General features: G+C 41.6%; 2 protein-coding genes across 2 annotated transcripts in view; both read left to right on the top strand.

The window, feature by feature from the left end:
• The window catches only part of pex7 (peroxisomal biogenesis factor 7), a 152,845-nt gene that overhangs the window by 60,612 nt on the left and 69,995 nt on the right, over positions 1-22,238 (top strand).
• On the top strand, positions 1,160-15,023 carry slc35d3 (solute carrier family 35 member D3). The gene is made up of 4 exons (XM_065964078.1): positions 1,160-2,073; positions 7,656-7,866; positions 10,650-10,807; positions 11,152-15,023. The coding sequence occupies exons 1-4, from the start codon at positions 1,849-1,851 to the stop codon at positions 11,881-11,883; spliced, it is 1,326 nt and encodes a 441-aa protein (XP_065820150.1). The 5' UTR covers positions 1,160-1,848; the 3' UTR covers positions 11,884-15,023.

Here is a 22,238-nt window from a genome sequence, read left to right as displayed (position 1 = left end):
AGCATTAAATCGATACGACACAACAGATAAACATCGCTTACCCCTCCTCTCAGCTGCCAGGGTTCTCACCTGCACTAAGCCCTGGCAGTACATCACCCCTACCCTCGCCCACCTTCACTGGCTCCCGGTCAAGTCCTGCATCACATATAAAATCCTCCTCCTCCTTGTCTACAAATCCCAGCACAGCCTTCCCTCTAGTACCTTTCCGACCTCCTCGACTTCTACACTCCAACCCTGAAACCTCAGATTCTGAGACCCTCTTCTGCTCTCCATTTCCCGCACCAACCTGCAGACTTTTGGGGGTCCCGAGCCTTCAGTGTGGCCACCTTCTGGAACTCTCTCCTGGCAGTTGTCTGTAAAGCTCCATCCTGGGGGGATATGGTGCATTCATGTGGTGTCGGACATGTCGGGAAAACGAGTTTCCAAGTTGTAAAATGCACATGAACAACTGCTCAATCGGAACAACAACTCGGAAACTAAATGAGCCCGACTTCCCGACTTGACGTCAGAATCGTCATCACGATGTTTGTCAACAGGGCCGGTATCAGAGGATACTGAGGGTTTTTTAAAATATTTATTTTTGGGCTTTTCTATTGTAGAGACAGGACAGTGGACAAAGCTGGAAACCAGAGAGAGAGACAGAGGGGGAAGGGAGCCACATGGACGGATTTGAACCTGGGGCCGCCCGCTTGGAGGACTTTGGCCCCTATACATGGGGAGCACGCATCAACCACTATGCCAGGATATCGATATATATCTGATGCATCACTACATTTAATGTGTCAGCAGTTTGATAAGTTTTATATTTAAGTATATTTGAAGTTTTTGTGTTTGCATCATGTAACAAACAGGAGAGGGTGAACTTAAACCAGACTTTTCATTTCAGTGGAAAGTGTTATAAACAACACACTGAATAATCAGGAGGAGAAAGTAAACCTCCCCCTTCCTCCTCTCTCTCTCTCCCTCTCTCTCTCTCTGTCTCTCTCTCTCTCTCTCTCTCTCTCTCTCTCTCTCTCTCTGTCTCTCTCTCTGTCTCTCTCTGTCTCTCTTGCTGTCTCTCTGTCTCTCTCTCTCTCTCTCTCCCTCTCTCTCTCTCTTTCTCTCTCTAACTCTGTCTCTCTCTCTCTCTCTCTCTCTCTCTCGGGTACACAGCCAAGAGGCGCTGCGGCAAAATGTCATATTTCACAGGCAGCGCTCTCAGAGGACGACCTCCTCTGTACTGTACATCTCCTGTACATCTGCTGCGCTCCTACTGTACTCTGCTGCAGCTCCTGTTCCCGGGGGGTCTCTTCTACTCTTTTTCTTCTTTTCTCTTCTTCTTTTGCGTCTCTCAAGAGTTCCCGGAGGGTTTTTTTATTTTTCGTTTTGGAGCACAGAAAAGTAATTCACGAGGTGTTCCGCTGGTCTTCATTAGTCTGTAGGCACTGATACAAAAACCATGTGTGAGTTTTTGAGTGTTGCCCGCAGCTGAAAGAGACAGCAGACCTGACATGGTGTTTTAGCCAAGCCGAGGAGAACGACCGGAGGAGAAAGACTGAGCAGAACCGGATCAGCTCCCCAACACCTTCAGGTTTCACTTTTATGCCTGTTTTTCATTAAAAAGCTACTTCATGCAGAGTGAGCTCTCCTCTCAGACCGTACAAACGTGGCTTTTTACATCCTCACCTGCTTCTTTTCCTCCCTCTTGTCCGTCCAGCATCAGTGCGTCGCGGCTGTGCGTAAAAACACAAACCGCCCCCCCTCACTCCCGGGACTAAAGCGCTCCAAACCGGGCCGGTAGCAGCACTTTTTTTTAACCTCCTGTGTGTCTCATTTTCTATAACAAAAAGCAACCAGCAAACCGCCACCATGGAAGTGGTAAAGGGTCGGCTGTTGGGGATTTCCGTGGCCGTTGCGCACGGCATTTTCTCCGGCTCTCTGAACATTTTGCTGAAGTTTCTCATCAGTTATTATGACTTTAAGTTCCTGACGCTCATCCAGTTCCTCACCAGCAGCACCGCCGCGATCACTCTGGAGATCCTGAGACGGCTGGGGAAAGTGGACATCCCCCCGTTCAGCTGGCACCTGTCCAAGGTAAGAACTCACCTGAACAGTCCGCGAATCATGAAAACTGTCCAGGGATGAGTATTCCAATCTGTTATCATAGAGACACAATAGATTCTTGTGAAGATGTGCACCCGGTCTTTTTTTTACGAAATGATTCCTAAAACTTTTCTTTAAATTTTGGTACATTGATAAAAAACAAGCGTTGGTGAGGCCGTTAAACCCAGAATGTGTAACCATCTTTCAGGGGTGTCATGCAAGCCAAAATTCTGGGGGAGCTAAGTAAGAGTGGGGTCAAGGGGTCCTTCAAAAATAATTCTAGACAAAGGGAATAATTCTGCTTTTTACTGCATTTTCAAACATTTATAATGAAAGGCAGAATAGGCTTCATTTCTCGATCAGTCTGAAAGTTTGAGGAAACCAAAGTTTTTTGAAGCCTTTTCATCAGATCTCTTCCATTCCACTCGAAATGCTAGAATGAAAAAAGACAGGAAAAGGCCAAGACATTCATCGTTAGGAGAAAGGTTAAAATGCCTTCATCAAACGGGCATGCGCTAAAGGTTCTATGGTTCCAAGAATCCTGTCTCTCGACTTTTACTTTAGTGTAAACTTGTATATTGCAGATCATGTAAGAGTTAAAAATCATTCAAGATGGTTGGATAACGTTTGCTTTCTTACTGTGCAATCCTCTTTAGCCTCTTTATTTAACAAAAATAAGAATATTTGGTGTTTTTAAGCTTTAAATTATTTCAAATTAAATTAATAATAATATTAATATTCATGTTTTTTCCTCTGCAAGAGGAGGGGAAAATGGTTGTTGGATTCCTACAATTTATTCCATTTAATGTACATTCGTCAGAACAAATTTAAACTCCTCATGTCGTAGTAAAGATGATCTGTACATAGTCGTTTTGAGTGTAGACGCCCCCCTTTCCCCTTCTAATATCACTAAAACTGCCTATTGGTGTCTTCCACTTGATGATTGGCTGATTTACTGATTGACTGACTGGTTAATTGAGCAGCTGACAGTTTGGCTGAGTGGCTTGATTGACTGATGAGATCCATTGACTTTACTGGCAGAACTGTTAAATCAAAATCTCGACAGCCACGTGTCACAGATGTTTGAATCTGAGCAGGCTCGCCGTGATGGTGGCCATCAATTTAATGTCTTTCACCAATTTACCGTGTTTTATGCTGTCGACGCAGCAAGTTGTGCAGATATTTAGGTTCTGAATTGTTGAGGCAATTTGTACAAAGTTGACTTCACACAAGAAAAGATTCAGGAGACTCAGATGGCTTAGGTTGAAGTTGTTGATTTATGACTCTGGAGGGGAATTGATATGAACAGCACACATGTGATACAGCGTCCTGCAAAACCGGTTCTGTCAAACCGTCCCATAGGCTCGGTCCTCAAGATGATGCTAAAGTCAGGGGCATGTTACAGGTTCAGGTACAGGTTACTTTATTTGGTAAAACACTCTACCTACTCTACCCAAAAGCTTAATTTAAAATGCTGCTCAAATATCATTCAATTTAAAAGAATGTATAAAAAAATGTTCAAGGAAATGATGAATGTATTGAGTTAATCTAACTGATTGTATTTGATTGTTTCTATATTTTTGATCTATTTTTTGTTCTGTGAAAGAAAGAGAAAACAACAGGTTAGCCATCTTATTCTATTAAACAGTATCTTGTGTTATTAGGAAAGGGGGCAGGTATTATAAGTTTTCTTCTTCCTGCTCCTGTTTGCTCATGAACAGTGTTTCAGGATTATGAGAAAATATTTTTTATGTTTTGTATTATTGTGTTGAAACCATACACTGAAATGAGCAAATAAATCAAATAAGAAATATGAAATGAAAATTTGACTGAAAATAATAATGTATACTTTATTGCTCCCGCAAGGGGAAATTCGTTTTTACACTCTGTCTAGTTAACATGCTACACAAACATAGACTGAAATACACACACATGCACAAACAGGATCCTGTGGACATGCACTAATGGAGAGGTCTCAGAGTGAGGGGGCTGCCCACAGTGGGCGCTCCTGAGCTGGTGGGGGGGGTTAGGTGCCTTGCTCAAGGGCACCTCGGCAGTGCTCAGGAAGTGGACTGGCACTTCTCCAGCTACCAGGCCAATTTCTGGACTTGGTCCGTGCCGGGACTTGAACCAGCGACCCTCCGATTCCCAACCCAAGTTGGTAAAACGTCAAATTTGATGGTCTTAACATATAAAAAAATATAAAATTACATGTGAACAAGTACATTTTTATCAGTTTTTTAGGGGGATATCTTAGGCCTACATTGCAACAGAGAAAAACAGTTCATCACTTACATTACCTTGAATAATTAGCAGTTAATATGGATTGAATTGGGGGTAACAATAGCATTAGGCCTAAGGTCTGATACATTCTGCAAATCTACGACCACAGAAAGTTTCTGGCTGTCATCTTTGATTTCCCTTCTCTTCCGCCACCAGAGTTTGTATTTCCCACACAAATCAATCCACCCGCACAAAATGGGCCGTACAAAATCACAGTTGGGTATATGACAGATGATGTACAGTATACATGGCCACTACATGTCATAAGGGGTGTGTTTATGTCGACATCATTCAATAGTTTGCATGTTTTTTGTTTTAGATTTCATTTTTTGGGCTTTGTATGCCTTTATTTGATAGGACAGTGGATAGTGTTGGAAATCGGGGAGAGTGGCGGGTGGAATGACATCCGATAAAGGAGCTACAGGATAGACTCAAACCCAGGGTCGCCTGCTTGGAGGACTATCACCTCCGTACATGGGGCGCCCGCACTGACCACTACGCTAGCAGCACCTCCTACTAACTCAGTTTTAAACATATTGCCCAATATCACAAATCACATAAAGTCCCAGATCCAATGGTACTCTGATGCTTTCTCAAGGCCGGCATGTCTTGATGCTTTTGTCATGGCTACATCCTGGCGTCTTACAAGCTAACTGCTAGTCTGTTTAGCTTATTTTTCAAGTTCAAGTTCACTGTTTTAAGGTCCTTTAGCACGAAGGCCAGAGTTGTTGATCCCAGAGTCAAAGATCTCTGGTTTACGTTGGAGTTAGAATCATGTTTGTCTGTATGAGACCCCTGAGGGCATGACAAAGGTTCAAAGTCTGATGAGTAAACAATGAATAGGCTTTAATTTACAGGAACACAAGCAGTGTTAGGTGCAAAACTGTGCTGAGCAGGATCCAGTGCGTCAGCCTCCCTCTGGCTGATTTACAAAATAGTGTTTGAAACAAAAAAAAAGAAACCTTTTGGTTACATTCCTGAAATGAGAGATACCTGGTTCTCACTGCAGCTGCCTGTCATGTTTATTTCAAGCTTTTATTTTCAACCCCGGAGTCCAAGTCCGGGGTTGAAAATAAAGCCAATATAGAATTACAGAAGTACAAAAAACATACAGTTCCTTGAGTTTCTGCTGCAGGCTGGCAAGGTTACAAACTATACATGCATAAATGTTTGCTTGGTGTGGAGGCTTTTGCATGTGATAGTACAGGACTGGAATTCCAGTCAGCTACAGGTAAAAGTCATGCATTGACGTTACTGGCAATTCTCAGCTGACTTCCTACTCAGCCTGAAGGCTAGAAATTTAAAGATTTCTGCTTTATATTGAAAATAGAATTATGTGAGTCTGTATGAGACCCTGTTGTCTGTATAAGACCCCTTAGGGCCTGACAAAGGGTCAATGTTGGATGAGTAAACAATGAACAGGCTTGAATTTCCAGGAACTCAAGCAATCAGTGTTAGGTGTTAAACTGTGCTGAGCAGGACTTGGCTGAGGTATGACCAAGTGGCAACATCAAGGTTGAAAATAAAGCCAATACAGAAGTGCAAAAACCTGCAGTTCCTCCAGTTTCCGCTTCAGGCTGGCTAGGTGACAAACTATTGCAGTTCAGGGGTCTAAATCCAACCAAAGGTTGAAAATGTTGCAACGTTGACCAAGTGGTAATTACCTGACATGTCCAAAAGTCTGAAACCTTTGGTTAATGCTTATTTTAAAGACCTAACAAGCTAATGTCTGTTTAGCTTAGTTTTCAAGGTACCCTTTGGCGTCGGTTTTTTGAGGTCCTTTTACTCCCTTTTTACCCGATCGTTCAGGTGAAACTGTTTGGTTAGCTTTGGGAACAAAAACGAATTGGTAAGATTTAGGAAACATGGGATCATTTTGGTTAGAGACTCAACGTTGCCTTTTTGTTTTTGACCAGATCCCGTCAGCTGAGTAATAGTCCTTCAAAAATGTAATTGGCTAGCTTTCCTTCTCAGCTGACTTCCTGTTCAGCCTGAGGGCCAGACTAGTTGTTATAAGATTCAAAGGTTTCTCCCAAAAGGTTGACATTGATGAAGCCCTTGTGCGTCTGTATGAGACCCCTTAGTGCATGACAAAGGGTTAATGTTTGATGAGTAAACAATGAACCGGCTTCAATTTCCAGAAAACACTCCCAATCAGCGTCATGTGCAGAAGTGTGCTGTGCAGGACTAAGTGCGTCAGGATCATTCTGCTGAGATAAAAACAACAAGCAGAAACCTTCAGGGTTGATAATTAAAGCCATCGCATCGCATCCTCTTTGATTTAAAGCGTGCCAAATGTGAACACCCAAAGCAGAGACTCTTTGTGCTACTGTTTTATCACCAGACTGTAAATCGTAAATAGCGGACATTTATTTACTCTTACTTTAATGGTCCCTGAATATCATCTCGGCCACCGCAGTCATCACTTTCTTCACCAGTCCACCAGTGGTGAATGGCTTCTTGTGCTTTGTTAGGATGAAATGATGCCTCTGTTGTCGGGTTGGCCTTCTTCGTTGGTTGCAGACTAGGGATTGCTATTCTTTAAGTGTTTCTTTAAGCATATTGAGTTTATAGCGCTGCCTGCAAGGAAGTCCCTGGGTTAAGTGGACTTTAGTGTGGTGGTGCCCCGCATTACTTCTTTTGCTCACTGAGACACTGATCCCACAGATGAGGCACACACACTTGGCCTTTTCATCCATGGAAAAAACGTACTCTCCCTGTGGCTTACAAAGTTGTCCATCATAAATCTGACTAACAGGCTGGCTCCTGCTAGTTCAGCTAGCATACACTGTAACCGATCGACCTGTAGATGGAGGTTGCTGCTTCATTTTTCTGCGACTGGTTCAGTTCAGACTTTGGTAAAAAAATGACACAAGCATCGCCTTTTTATTGACAGCTGATAGGCTGGTCCAATTGTTTTATATTATAGGGGCTGGACATCTGTGTATTTGATTGAATTGAATAATGAAAATGGCTTTCAAGGTTATACTAAAGCGCAGAGCCAGTGACCAAACTGCCACGTTTGAGAATTGGGATAGAGATCGTTTTGGACATACCGTCATTGAGCCGAGTGTGTTCTGTGCAACAATGTGCTCATGTAAGTCACACAGTCACAGCATGGGGACTTATCTCCCATTTGGGGATAATAGGGCTGATCCCACAGGGTTTCATGCAGTTATTGCTGTTAAGGTCGGTGTAAGCCTCCAGAGAGTGAATGTAAGCTGATATACTGTCCTCTAAAACAACAATAATGTGCATGTGTGTTTGTGTTTCTCCCTCTCTCTGTGCAGGAGTTTGCCTCGGTGTGTGTCCTCTCCACCCTGCAGTCCACGCTCACTCTGTGGTCTCTGCGCGGCCTCAGCCTGCCCATGTACGTCGTGTTCAAGCGCTGCCTGCCGCTCTTCACGCTCAGCATTGGCGTGTGTGTGCTGAGGAACGGCATCCCTTCATTTGGGGTGGTGACTGCTGTGGTCATCACAACTGGTGGAGCTGCACTAGCTGGTAAATAGATATTATACAGATACCACATGCCTCACTGGCTTTGCAGTGTCCCCCCTTGTTTTGTTCTATTATTATTTTGCAGCATATAATGCATTAAGTTGCAGAATCTTTCGAAATGTTTTTACTTGTTTTAAATGCCCCTCCCCCGAAAAAATCAATTCCTTCTGTTTTACTGAAAGAAATAAAAGGGACTTTAATCACAATCGTACTTTGCACAAGAAATAGAAAACATGAAATCTGAGTTTTAACAACATTTTATTTGTATTCATAAAATGATCAGTTAAACAGCATTTCCTCATATGTAAAGCTGTTCAAGTTTCAGTCATTTCTGGTCCTGTAAAGATCCTTTAATCATTTTTCCAGCAGTAAAATCTTCTCTTTCATTACTGTTAATGATCCTGAGCTCATAAACAAAAATACTACAGATAGTCCATTTCCTGGATCAATCTCCTCTGTTGCTGCTCTCAGTGCTCCTCACACAGGAGGGGGGTCCAAACGTTAAGTGTGAAATGTGCAGAATATGATTCTAATGGACACATTAATCATTCTTGGTTTAATCTTTGTGATAATCGCCTTTCCTCTCCGTTAAGAAACCAGTGTAATCATCTTCCAGCAGCATGTGGATAAATCCGGAGAGATAAGCTATTCCGTCATCGTTCTGCATGTACGTCGCACTAAAATTGAATTCTAAGTCAATTTTGCCTCCAGACTCTTAAGGAAAAAAAACATCTGCAGATGTTCCAATGAATGTCCACAAAACTTTTAAATCTAGAGTTCAGGATGAGTGCCTTAATGAAGGTCTTTCTTTGGTCCCTCAAGTGACCAATGTCTTTTAATCATGACCTTTATTGTTCCCAATGCTTTAAGCATTTTTCTCACAAATTACTGTGGAACACTAAATTACACTTGGTCATACAAATCGTCTTTGGACAGTTTACCAACTTCTTTCTTAAGTATGTTTCCTCAACCATTGGTCCCTTAAAATCGGCTTCTAATGTCACAGCTTCCCAATCTCCAGGCTTTTCTGACCTACGTATTTAAAACAGCTTTGGTCTCTTCCCTCCGAAGAAAGACAAACCAAGACTCTTCAGTTCCTTCGCTGACAATCACCATTCCTTTCCAGAGTCATAGAAAAATGTGTATACCACTAGCTAAACACAAATCACAGAAGCTACAATCTTCACAGCTTCTTCAGTTCACAGCTGGGTGCTGATTCAAGTACGGTGTTATGATCATATTGGAATTTAGACTTTCCCCAAGGGCAAATTCTTTTCCACAGCACAGTTACTGTCCAAACAGACAAGTCCCACCAAAGAACATTCATACACAGACAAACAGAGTATAACACAACAAACAGAATTAGACAACAGTCAAAAGTTCCCATTCTGGCCTGTTCAGCGAAGCCTTTTGTTCAGGGCCGTTATTACAGCAGGGATCAGGCTCCTCCCGAGGCGAGCCTTTCTGCACCTCAGTGCTCTGTACCTCCGTCCTGAGGGGAGTGGGGTGAGGTGAATGTTCAGTGGGTGTGTCATGTCCTGTTTTATTGAGGCTGCAATGCGTGTGATGGCCCTGTTATTGAGTTCTGTTAGGTTGGGTGTGGGGAGACCGATTATTCTGGCAGCTGTGGTTGTGATGCGTGTGAGTTTGGCCTTGTTTTTTACAGACAACATGTTAAAGAAGCAGATGGAACAGTACAGTAAGATGGGCAGGATCATGCTCTGATATAGCAATTGGGCTCCACCTTATGACTCCATTGATAATACTGTCTTCTTAAACCATCTGTAGTACAGTATCCATAGCTCTTGTGTTTTCCTGAGGGGTCCACCTCCTAACATATTGATAGATAGATCTTGGAAAACATAGGAGTGTCTTTGTCTGTACCTAGCTAATCTTGAGTATGGTGTCCCCCAGGGCTTAATTTTAGGACCTATACATTTCTCCCTTTGCATGTTTCCCTTGGTTGATATAGCATGTAAACATTAGGGCTAGGAATCATAGCCTTATTCATGATACGATACGCGATATTTGGCTAAAGATAACAATAATATCACAATTAAGCGATTCTGCAATAATTTACATGTTGCAAGTTAATCATATAGGGAAAAATTGGATTAACAGAGGCCCCTTCAAAGGTAAAATGCAGGATTAATGTACTTTTTTCGCTTCAATTTAGTGTCAGTTTTTACTCTTTTATTAACTAATTTTCACCAGCAATTTGATAATTCTACTAGAAGAGTCAGGGTGAAATATTGCCATATTGATATAGTGATATTATGACTATTGCAACTTTCTGCACATGTCTTTCCAAGAACAGTATCCATTACAGTTTTGGGATTATATTAGGTCTGGAGTTCTGTGTGTTTTCGGTGTTTGTTGCACAGTCTCACTTTAATTCTAAGTTTCCAGCCCACATACAGACTCAGGATTAATCCTCCATCTTTCTCTTTCGTCCTCCGCCTACTCCATTGTCTGACTTCATTTATCTACTCTTCTGATTCCTCTTCCTGCCCCGCTAAAAACTCCCACACTCTTCCCTTCTGTCTTTCTCCCCTTTTTGCTGTTCTATTTTTACGGTTTCCTCTTTTGTAAAACACTGATGTGTGCATGAGGGAAGTTAGGTCCAATGCATGTTTTGAAAATGAAGCTAAGCACATCAGGGCTAAGGTTTGAGAAATGGTATTCCAGAGTTTTTAGTAAAAATCAAGTATAGCTTGGAGAATTCCTATCACTATACTGAAATCCTGTTGTGCAACCTTAAGTTTTAACCTTTTGTTTTTCTTCAGGCGCTGGTGATCTCACCGGCGATGTGTTCGGTTATATCACCGGTGTGTTGGCGGTCATCATCCACGCTTCCTACCTGGTCCTGATCCAGAAGACCAGCCATGACAGCGAGTACGGACCACTCACAGCGCAGTACTCCATTGCCATCATGGCCTCACCGGTAGGGGATCTCGACAGTGCATGTACATTACGATAGGTTTAGGTTTGATATCCACTGAAGGGTATTCATCCTCTCTTTGTACTCATCATTGCCATATCATTTTGATAACTTTATAGCTCTTTCTCTTTGGTCGTTCCCTCCTGATTTCTTCCTCTATCCCTTTCAAATCTTTTTCTCTTTTTGTTTCTCTACCTTCTGTTCTTAACTACCAACTTTTGTTGAAGGCCTCTCTCGCTGTCTTAATCTGTTTTCTCTTTACTTTTGCACTCTCTTAATGTCTTTTTCTCCTTCTTCCCCTGACCTTAGTTACCCGTTTCCTTTTTTTGTCTTTTGTCTTCTCTCAGGTGCTTCTGGTGTGCTCCCTCATCTCCATGGACACCATCAACATGTGGACCTACGAGGGTTGGAAAGATCCTAACATCACAGTCATCTTCGTCTTCTGCATCTTCATCGGCTGTGCCATGAACTTTACAACACTGCACTGCACCTACATCAACTCCGCCGTGACCACCAGCTTCGTCGGGGTGGTGAAGAGCATCGCCACCATCACTGTCGGCATGCTGGCCTTCAGCGACGTCGCTCCGACGGGGCTGTTCATCGGAGGCGTGGTTGTCAACACCGTCGGCTCCATCACCTACTGTGTGGTCAAGTACTTTGAGACGAAGAAGAAGAGCTTGTACGAGGACCTGGAGGGGTCTGGGAAAGATGGTGGTCTACCTGGGGAGCCCTACAGAGAGAAACCCGCACTGAATGGCGACGGGCCGGCTGACGGATCTGATCCAGGAAACCAGGAGATGGAGGGAGTGTTGACCAGCGATGTGAAAGAGGAGGAAGCGCCAACAGGCTTGGCTAACGGAGAGGTGTGGAAAGGAGACAAGGAAGCAGGGGTGACTTCCCGAGTCATGACCGACGAGGAGGCGCTGGAGATGCAGAGGGAGCACATCCAAAAGGAGAACCCCACCTCCTCCAATCAGTCTGCTAGTGACAGCTATGTCGGGGTGTGGAGGTCAATTAGAAATCTTCAGTTTATGAAGAAAGACCCTTTGATTGATAACATGGAGCAGCAGAGTCCGTAAGGGCTGGACAGAGACCTGGACAGATTCTGGTGAAGAAAATATGAATGGATTAAAGGATTTAGGAAAGTGCCAAACATGCTGAAGAAAACAGAGGAGAGGAAACATGACATGGGCAGAATAGAAAAGACAAACGGTCCGTCGGGAGCCTCTTTGATTCCTACTAGAAGTGCTGAACAAAAGCTTGTTGGGTACACTGGTTATGTTTGCTGCTGTTGCTGTGATACCTCAATGGAATCCCAGGCGTTTGTGCTAAAAAAGTTTTATTTCATCACGGAGCTTTGAGTGCAGAGAACATGCTTTTGGTTTTGTTGAAAGCAGGGAACAAGGTAATTTTCTTCTTTTTATACGCTGAGAATAAAAAAAAGAGGTTCCTGTTGAAGAGAAGTGGATGAAGAGTTTTGGGAGAAGCTGCCTGACTGTGATAAATTCTGCCTCTTGTCTTGCTTCTGCTCTGTGGCATCCAGCGGGGGACCAGGCTAACCTCGGTGTAGCATGATTCGGTCTGGCGTGCGTCCCCGCTGATAAACCAGCTAGCCACAAAAAGAGAGTGCATCCTGTGCAAACATGACATTCATTCAGGGAACTGCAAAGACACCGCAGACAACTTAACTTGTTTTGTGTTATTAAAAAAAAAATGTAGGTGAATTCTTGTTTCTGATTGGCTGGAGGCTGTGAATTAAAAACCTTTTTTTGGATGCACATGTGGATGAATTCAACGTCACCTGTCAGAGCATGCACTTCCACAGATGCTGAGTAATCAACGCTTATGTTTGTTTGAGTCTAAAAATCAGTTTGTTTGTCGTCTAACTCTGATCCTGCAGGTTCTCTGTCACGCCTTGTTAACTGTTTGTTTACTGTGTATGTGTCCGTGTCAGCTGGTCCGTTGAATGGAGTGGAAGTTAATTACTGATAAAAACGAGTGATAACACAGGCCCTTTATGTACAGAGCGTTAGTGGTGCCGCCAGGATTAAATGTCATAGTACGTACAAGAACCATGTGTGTAGGACACCTTTATCTTCTAGGTTTCCACACACACACATATATGATCACAATGACTGAGCGAGCAAGAGAAAGAGAGAAAGACAACACCAAAACTCAACAACACAAATAGCCAGACACCTGACCTTAAAGACAACCCCCGGCTAGATATTGGGAACAATGTTATGTAGTATTATAAACCATTAAAGCTATTCCAGAGAAGTGAAGTAAAAGTTAGCACTGAGCTTGAATCCAGTCGGCTACATGCCCTCTTTAGTTCATCAGCCGTAATAAAGCCGATGTCACCTGGAGAAGCTGAGGTAGCTCATACTGTGGCTGTTTGCTGCTGCGTGGGGAAAATATCTGACTTTTCTTGGCTTTAAAACACAGTCACTGATGGAGATATTTGAGATCCTAGAATGCTCTAGGACTTCATCATGAACTAGCTAGCTTCTGTCTTCTGTCGTACCACAGAAGGCAGCAGCCAGCTAGTCCCTTTCTTGCTAGCAATGCTAACATTAGCAGCCTGTGCCAGTATTACACTCGGTACGACCTTCACTGCAGAGCTGCTTTTTATTTCTAAAAGTCTGATTTTTTTTTGCTCTTTTCTATCCTTCTCATCACAGCTAATTTCACTGTTCAGCACAGAAATGTTTTAATATAACGCTAATCACGCACCTTCGGATGTATTTACGTCGCGATGTTGGTGAGTGGACGCAGCCACAGGCTGAAACTCCAGAACAGAACAAATAAAAGAAAGGCAATAAGAATTAAGCACAGGAGCTGCCGTTATCACAGTTTAGTTTTCATAAAAATAAATTATACCAGATTCTACATTTAAAGGCAGGGTTGGTTATTTTCGAAAACTAGCATGATTTTGAAAGTAGCATTCCCTCAGTGCTCCGTCTGCACCCCCTCCCCTCTGTGTCCCTTCCTTATAAGCCACGCCCCCTCACTTACATGCAACCGTCCCTCCAGAAGTGGACCTCAGCTCATCTCTTGCATTGTGTAGAAACTACGTCGTCTCATGTCTCATTCAGCGGTCAGTGAACTCACAGGATAAACTCCATCATCACGCTTTGAGTGTGAGCTAGAGCACGTAAGAGATAGAGAGAGAGCAGGGAGACAGGGAGGCGTCTGATTGGTTCATCAGATTGGTACCTCGTGGAAGACATTGGTTGAAGTTTTTACAGGATTACAAACTGATACAGATGTCGGATTTTCTTTGTTCCTTTTTCAGAGAACATGAGTTATTAATTTCTGTCAGGACCTAAAGACAATTTCAACTAAAATCTTAAAAAGTGGATCTGGAGGACATTACCAACCCTGACTTTAATGTAGTATCTGAATTAAATGTTGATTTTTGTGTTTAACTCCCACACTGAAAATTTCCTCTTCATCAAAGGGGTCTCTTTCCAAAAAGATAAATACAAAGCCTGACCGAAGGTGTCTTGAATTGTGAGGGAAGAAAAAGCTGTCAACCGGTGATATTGATTGGTATTGATTTTCCTTCACACAGTCCCCAAACGTCATTTAACGGTACAAAAGATCTGATGTCCCCTCGAGCTGCTACAAACAGGGTGTGTGGGCTGTTTGAAGCTGCCTGCCTGGCGTCCATGTTATTCTGGCTTTTTACTAAAAAAAAAGATAAAATATAGCTGTTTTAAGCATGATGTGTGGTTTGTTTGATGCATCAGGTATGATTTGGGTTGATTATGGAATGTCGATAAATGTAATGTTCTGATTGAAGATGCCAAAAGAGCATGAATGTATTTGACGTTTTTATTTTGGTCCTTGTTACATCCAAAGCTTGTGAATCACTGCAAAAACCGCCCGGATGTTTACACGAGTTGAAATAAATAAAAAAATCAAGTTTCAAAGTGTTGTATATATTAAGGAAGGTGGCGTTCAATCATTCTTCACATATCTAAGTTTTTTTAATAGATGCCACTGCACCTCAGCTGGACATGCATCATATGTCAGTGAAGGAGTCAGGGGGCACTGACTTATTGGTAATTCTAATAAGTAAAATAAGACTTATTTTACCATTAAAGGGGACATAATATGAAAAATCCACTTCCTCAGTGTTTCTGAACATATATTTGGGTAACCTGAGTGTCTACTGACCCACAACATGTGAAATAAACCCATCCAGTCCTTTGTTTGTGGTCTGCATAAGTCTTACAACACAGAGAACAATGCTCTGTTTCTAATGTGCTCATGGGGTCATTACATTTAAAGAGACACACACACCAAAGGAGGAGGCGTGGCCAAACAGCAGTTTGTTTTGGTTTTGGTTTCATGCTGGTGCTCAGCGGGGACACTAGAACAAAAAGTTGCACGTTCTTTCTTTAATTATCTAAATGGTGTTGCGTTCCTGTGTTAATTAAAGGAACTTTAAAGAGTAACACAACAGAGTGGCAACATGTAAAACATCTCAGCTTCATTTTCTAATGACTCATAAGGACGGTGTTTTTCCAAAAGGTTTGCACATTAGGGGAATGATTGGTTGAAACAGAAATGGTTTAATACTTGTTTGATAAAATCACTGCAAACACAGTGCAAAAAATTACAATAAATCATGTTAACGCTAAGTATTTAAAAGCAGTAGCTGAAAGTGAATTTAATTTAATTCATATGGAAACCATGACCTTGACGACCGAAAACCTAAACAGACATGTTTTTTTTCATTTGCAATTTTAAAGCTGTGTGTTTTGTTGTTTGGTTGCATTTAGGAAACTGTATACAAATATGCTTTCTGTTCTGTTTGCCTCTACTTTAAAGGTTTTATCACCAAACTAACAAGGCTACCTAACGAGGCTAACTTACAAGGCTAACAACTAACTTTTGAAAATAAAATAAAAAAATAAAAAAATTCAAAATAAAAGTAAGCAACAACCAAAGGAAAAAGTTTGTGTTTTGAGTTGAATCCAGTCATCTTTCGGGTAGAAAAATAATAATTGGACAACTTGAGAGTCACAGTTTTAAGTACCACCAAAAGGAAATGTTCTTTATTGAGATGCAAAGAAAGCGACTACTGTAGCAGCACACCGTGTGGCCTTGGTAGTTGATTTTAACCTAACCCTGCATTCATGTGGTGTCGGATACCACGGAAAAAGACGTTTCTGAGTTTGAAAGTGCACATAAACAACTGCTTAAGTCAGAAAAACAACTTGGAACATCAGGAAAGAATGAGGTGCTCGACTTGCAGACATCATTTTTGTCATCTCATGGCGTGCAAAGATGTTGTTTTTAATGTTAAGGTACATTCAATTCACATATTGCACATCAACATCTTCCTTAAATATAACTTCTAACAGTGACATTTAACACATATTTCTTCAAAGCGTCCACACTGTTTGTTTTTGTTACAACATTCAGACTCTACAAAGTGAAGACACTGAAGTCAGGAAGAACGGCTTCGCAACTCGGAAACTGGGACTATATAAAACAATGCTTTAAGTTTATTAAAACCTATGATATATTCATTTATTAAATAAGCTTGCAGATAAGTCAATATTTTTGTCACTCACAAAAACAAGCTAAAAAGTGTAATTTCCTTCCAAATCCCAATACACAAAAAATATATATATTGACCTAATTCTGACCACAAATGTATACATTTAGTATTCATGTACTCAACCAAAGTATTTAAAAAGTGATGTCGTTACAAAATGTAATTTTGCAGCAAGGTCCTTGCTCAAGTTTTTTTTAGAGGTCCTCACAATACACATAAACCAACACACACATACACACAGAGGCCGTCTTTGGCGGATGTTAAATCATTCTTCCGAGTCTGAGAGAGAAATTAAAGCTAAGAAATGAATACTACCAGGATCCTTTTATTGTTATGATGATGTTTTTTATATCTTTGCACGTTACTTTATTTCCCGTGTTCTTTATTGTTCCTAAGAAGAAGTGAAAAGGAACATCTGCTCCTCACTTTGCATGTTCATTGCAGAGTAAATTGAAAATCTTTATTTCTTTGTTATATAAAGATGGGATGTGTTGTTTGTGAGAGGGGGAAACCCTGTTTACTGAGGTGTTTACTGAGGTGTTTCCACGGCGATAAAGGTGTTTCCATCTGCAGACGGCATTGAGGGAAGCGGTTCACTGCACAAAACACAGGCATCAAGATTTCCCTCCGCTGACACACAGGCTTGATGAGATTGTTATTTTTATGATATGGGTTATTATGTTTGTGTAGTGAGTGTTAGAGAGGAGGTGTTGTTGCTCTTTGAAGCTGAATGTTTCATCATCACGGCAGAAATCGTTATCGTCCTCGAGGCAAAAAAAACCCCACACTCCTCTGTCTGGTTCTCTAGGATCTTTGTTAGAATCACAAGACAATCAGCTGTTTGCTCTGATGGGTTTGGTGATAAGACTCCCAGAATTACCAAGATCTGAACTAAAGTTAAAACTTTAATGTTCTCCAAGTCTTAGAAATAAGATTTGTTCATGGATGTGAATATCCATTTTTCTCCAATCATCAGCACTATCCCAAAGTAGTGAAAGCACTTGGTTAGTGTGCAGCTGTGATGAAAACATTGTGCAGGAATCCTGCTGGGACTGATGGTGTTATTTCCATCCATTATTGACCAGATACTAAATGTGTTAAGAAAATGTGCCACATTTTTTGTTCTGTTTGAGGTAGAACCAAAAGATTTGGTATGGAGACAATCAGAATCAGAATCAGAAATACTTTATTAATCCTAGGGGGAAATTTGGTGACACAAACAATATACGTAGCAAAACAAAACCAAATAAAACATTTTGATTTCACATATTTATCATGCACACACTACAAGAAAATAGGGCCAATTCCGGGCCCGGATCCCCACTTCCAAAAGTCAGCGAAACGCTCCCTTTATCTGATGGTTCAAAAGATGATCTGGGCAAATGTTCCTGTGGTGTGAGGTGTGTTAGGAGTGATTTTAACCTCCCCAATCTGCCCGGAAGACAAAGATGCCGCACTGATTTTAAATTGTAGCTAACAAACATATTCAATGTGACCACATTTTGTATCGCTGTTTTGTTTTGTTGTGTTCTTTTATACAATGGCAATAAAGTGCCTATCTATCTTGATTTCCTTGAAGTTCCTAGGCCCTAGCACCTAGGGAGTCTGCAGTCCTTACATCTAGAGGAAGCTGTTTCACCATTAAGATCACTAAAAGCTGATGGTTTCATTGGTTATGAATGGTTATAAATTAAACTCTGCATCTCCGGAATGTTCTTGCCACAATAATCTACAGATTTTTTTTCTCCATACACTAGTGGTGTTAAAAACAGAGATTCAATCAAAGTACAATGCTGATTTATTCATGCATTCCTGTCACAATTCCCTGAGAAACCTCACTGATGCTTTTCAGATGTTTCTCTGAAAATAATAAAACCTGCAGCATGTGTAGCGGGCCAGTGCGGCTCAAAACAAAACTGAACTCAAAACTCTCATCTACTTTCTTTAAAGGAAGTCTTGAAGGTTGGAAGACGAGTGAGGTACTGGGAGAAAATTGTCCCGCTGGGAGGCACACTCAGCACTTTGCTGCTGGAAAATCCACCCGAAAACTGCCCTTCAAGAGCATCAGAACACACACACACACACACACACACACACACACACCTGCACATAATGGGACAATTTGCAGGTTGTCTGGCCACTGATAACGAGCCATCAGCAGGAAAATATAGTGACTGAGACTCATTTGGTGGGTAGAAGAGGAGGAAGTGTTTGAATGACGGGGAGGGAAACCAGGTGTGGGGAAGTAAAATATAAAGAGTGAAAGACACGTTTTGACATCCTGCTTTTTATCTTTTCAGTACGATGGATTTGGCTCCTGTTCAGACAGAAACAGCATTTATATTGAACATCAGCAGAACAGGCAGTTCTTTCATTTCTGAAAAGGCTTTCAGACTCATTCTTGGAGTAGGTTTTTTGGCTTTGTTTGCTTTCATGTGAACCCGCATAAGAAGAACCAAGGGTTCCCCATTTCCTCACATTTCCGGGTTTCCATCTCATGATGTTTAAAGTTAACGAGAAATGTTTAAAGCACATGTTTGATTGCAGGAAATAGATAGTAGAAACCTGTTTTGCATGAGATAGTTGCAACCCCTAAAATATTCCATGTTTTTTTTATGTTTGGCTTTTCATGTAACTGTTCAAACAGAACAACGCTGTGCTCAGGAGTTTTGTGTTCTCAGTTGACAGGTTGTAGCGGTGGAAGTGCAGAAAACAAAAGAAATGCAATACAAAGCAGAGAAAATATCTCACTTCTGTCATCACACTAGGAAAATAACCTTGAGCACTGTTTATTTTGGTTGCTAAAAGAAGAGGAATAATGGTGAAATTGATGCAAAGTGGCTCGTAAGGATTCAAGTTAGGCTGCACATCTGTCGTAAAGGGAAAAAACCTAAAAATAAAGATATGGAGAAAAATTATCAGTCCAGCAGAAAGGGGAAAACACAAATCCAAAAAAAACCCAAGGATATTTAAATAGCCAAAATAAGACCATAGACAGAAAAAAACATCAAATATTTTATCCTTTTTTCTCATATTGTTTCAATATTCTCTCTAGAGTTGATGCTCACTCAGGTCACCATGTGGTGGACTCTGAAGCTTCAGTGTTTATCCAGCTCTGCATGGGTCTGTAAACCTTTCTGTGTTCTAACCTCTCTCCATTTTTCAAAAGCATCTCCAATATTGATCCTAGTTTGAGCACGTTTCTGCTCGTGGAGCTTATTAGAAACATGCAGAGGCTTTTTAGGTCGGGTACAATCACTTCTATCTGAACCACTTCTCTTGCCCGCTTCCATCGCTGCAACACCTGTTGACCTGATAACTGCTCTCATATCTGGCAAACCGAGGGGCGTCCAAAACGGCCGTGTGGGGGGTCTTAAAACCGCCTACCTTCTCTGGTCCAAACAAATCCAGAGCATTCAGGAGCAGAATCTAAAGTTAGAAGGAGGACATACTGGCTGCTGCATTGTTGTCAGAGAAGCCAGCACTTCAACATAACATGTTTCCTTAATGTCTGATCAGATAGTAAGATACCTTTATCATTTACCTCTCTACACATTTCACTGATTGGACCTTTAACGATAACTCATTAGTGTGATTACTGTATAAGACAGAGAGTGAGGATAAGCAAGTGTCTTGATATTCATGAATCTTTCTTCATGTGATGAGGTGAGAGCTGTTCCCCCCCAAACCCCAGCAGGTAAAGCGAAGTGAAGTATTGATTTTGGGGCATTCAAAGTCAAAGTTAAGCTGCTTCACAGGTAATGTTTCCCAGCCAGCGAGCTGCAGCAGCACTATTCACACTGAGTGATTTTACACAGTTAGCAGCTCCAAACGTGGACATGCAGTCGTTTAGCTGACTCGACTCTCGCCATCAGTTCGCTCCAGTGAGTAAAGCAGGTAGAACGAGGTTCAGATTGTTCAGGTCAAACACTCAGGAGCCTCTGAACTCAATGGGAAACTGAAATCCACCAAGAAGGCTGAAATGGAACAGGGTTTCTAATGATAGTGAATGCACAGTGTGAAATTTAAGCTGATTATTATTTCCTAAAACCTTCAGGAAAACCTCTGATAAAAACAAAACTTCATGAACATATTTAAATTCCTCTCAGTGTCAAGATTGTTTGAATCCTTTCTGACTATTATACATACCTTCCTCATTAACACAAATCGTAAATTGAGTAATAATTTCTGAAACATTATATAATATAACTTTATGTATTGTCTGCCCCAAACAGATCTTATTTTCTATGTTACACCCAGTATCAAAGTGACCCTGTCCTGCCTTACTCCCAATGATGAAGCAAAACCAAAAACAAAAGAATTTGCAGTCCACAACATTTCATCTATTTTCTCACTAAAACCCAAAAATTCTCAGACTTCAGGGGGCCAGAAAAAACAAACAAAACATCTTCCTGAAGACCCAAACTAAATAAAAAGATAAAATACAGCCAGCTTACTGAAAAGGCTACTCCCCCCTACACCTACAAGGACTGCTTAAAGCGTCTCTATTATATTTACAATATTACACCAAAATCTGAAGTCTGCCTGACTCTGTCAATAATCACTCAGGCTCTCTACTCAATGTTCGCGTTGGGAGTGAAGGATGAAGGCGGGGGCGTGCTGACTTCTGCAGCTCCGTTTTAAAACTTGGGCCATCAGCTCTTGTCCAATCACTGGCAGGCAACTGCAGCACAGCACAGAGAGAGAGACACGTGCAACCATGAAAACAGCACCAATCACGACGCAAGCACAGGCATTCAGTCGGTGCAAGAGGGCCGAGTCGTCAGCTCCAAGTAGACTCTTCACAGATGTTTTTCCACATTAGTTCCAAAATATCTGAGTGGTGGGGAAGCGGTAGGGATGTCTCCTATGTGATGATGATTTAATTCATTTTGGTGTCATGCACACAAAGTGCCCAACCCTCATGGGCTCATAAGACACCAAAGAATTCAGTTGCAGTGGTTCACGTTTACAAATCAAAGCATTACAAAGTTGCTGTCACAGTTCAGTCTTAAACAGCATGTTCTGTCTTTTCCCAGACTTTACAAACAAAATCTGCTACAACAAAGGTTCCTTTTTTAAAACACAACTCAAGTTTTTCATAATTTCAAGACATTTTTTTAAAAAGAACATCCCTGATGTCAGCGTACATCGGGCAGTAAAACAAAAATTGAATCTCGTTTTCAGTTTCTCCTAACTCACACAACAAACAAACTCGGATTTCCTCTGGAAAGGCACTAAACCAGCCGGTCTCTAAAGCTAGAAAAGGCAATGTTCCTGAACATAGCTGAGCGCAGAGGAATCTTTGTCTTTTGGTTAAATTAAACTTAGCATAGGCTTCTACACTGTAGAAGCCCCCTGCGTCCGGCTCTAAGATCCTTGGCTCACTCATCTCTACTTCTGAGCCTCTGCCAGAAGCTCCCCATTTTCCGCCTCCTCAGCCAGTTCTCTGAGTACCTTCTTCTTCTTCTTCTTGGACCCTGTGACTCTGAGGGTTTTTCAGAATCTGGTGAGTGGATTTTTTTAACAAAGCCTCTGCATAAGACTTTCACAGGGTAGGTAGGTGTACACCTCCTGCAAGCTAGCTGTTCTTCTTTTTTCATCTCGAAAGCTGCCTCACTTTCTCTTTCCCGCTGTACTGTGAGTTCTACCATAATTGCTGTCATGATTACTATAATATCAACACACACATTAACGTGACAATAAATTACTGAGTAATAAACAGAGGCTTTGCCATTTTTTCCTCAATTTACTCGTGACAAATAGAAACCTTAAAGTCAGGGTTGGTCATTTCCTCCAGATACACTTTCTTTAGATTCTGGTTGAAGTTGTCTTTAGGTCCTGACAGAAATTAATAAC

The sequence above is a fragment of the Labrus bergylta genome, chromosome 15, assembly GCF_963930695.1.
Source record: "Labrus bergylta chromosome 15, fLabBer1.1, whole genome shotgun sequence".
NCBI classification, from domain to species: Eukaryota; Metazoa; Chordata; class Actinopteri; order Labriformes; family Labridae; genus Labrus; species Labrus bergylta.
This window is presented reverse-complemented; position numbering and strand designations above follow the sequence as displayed.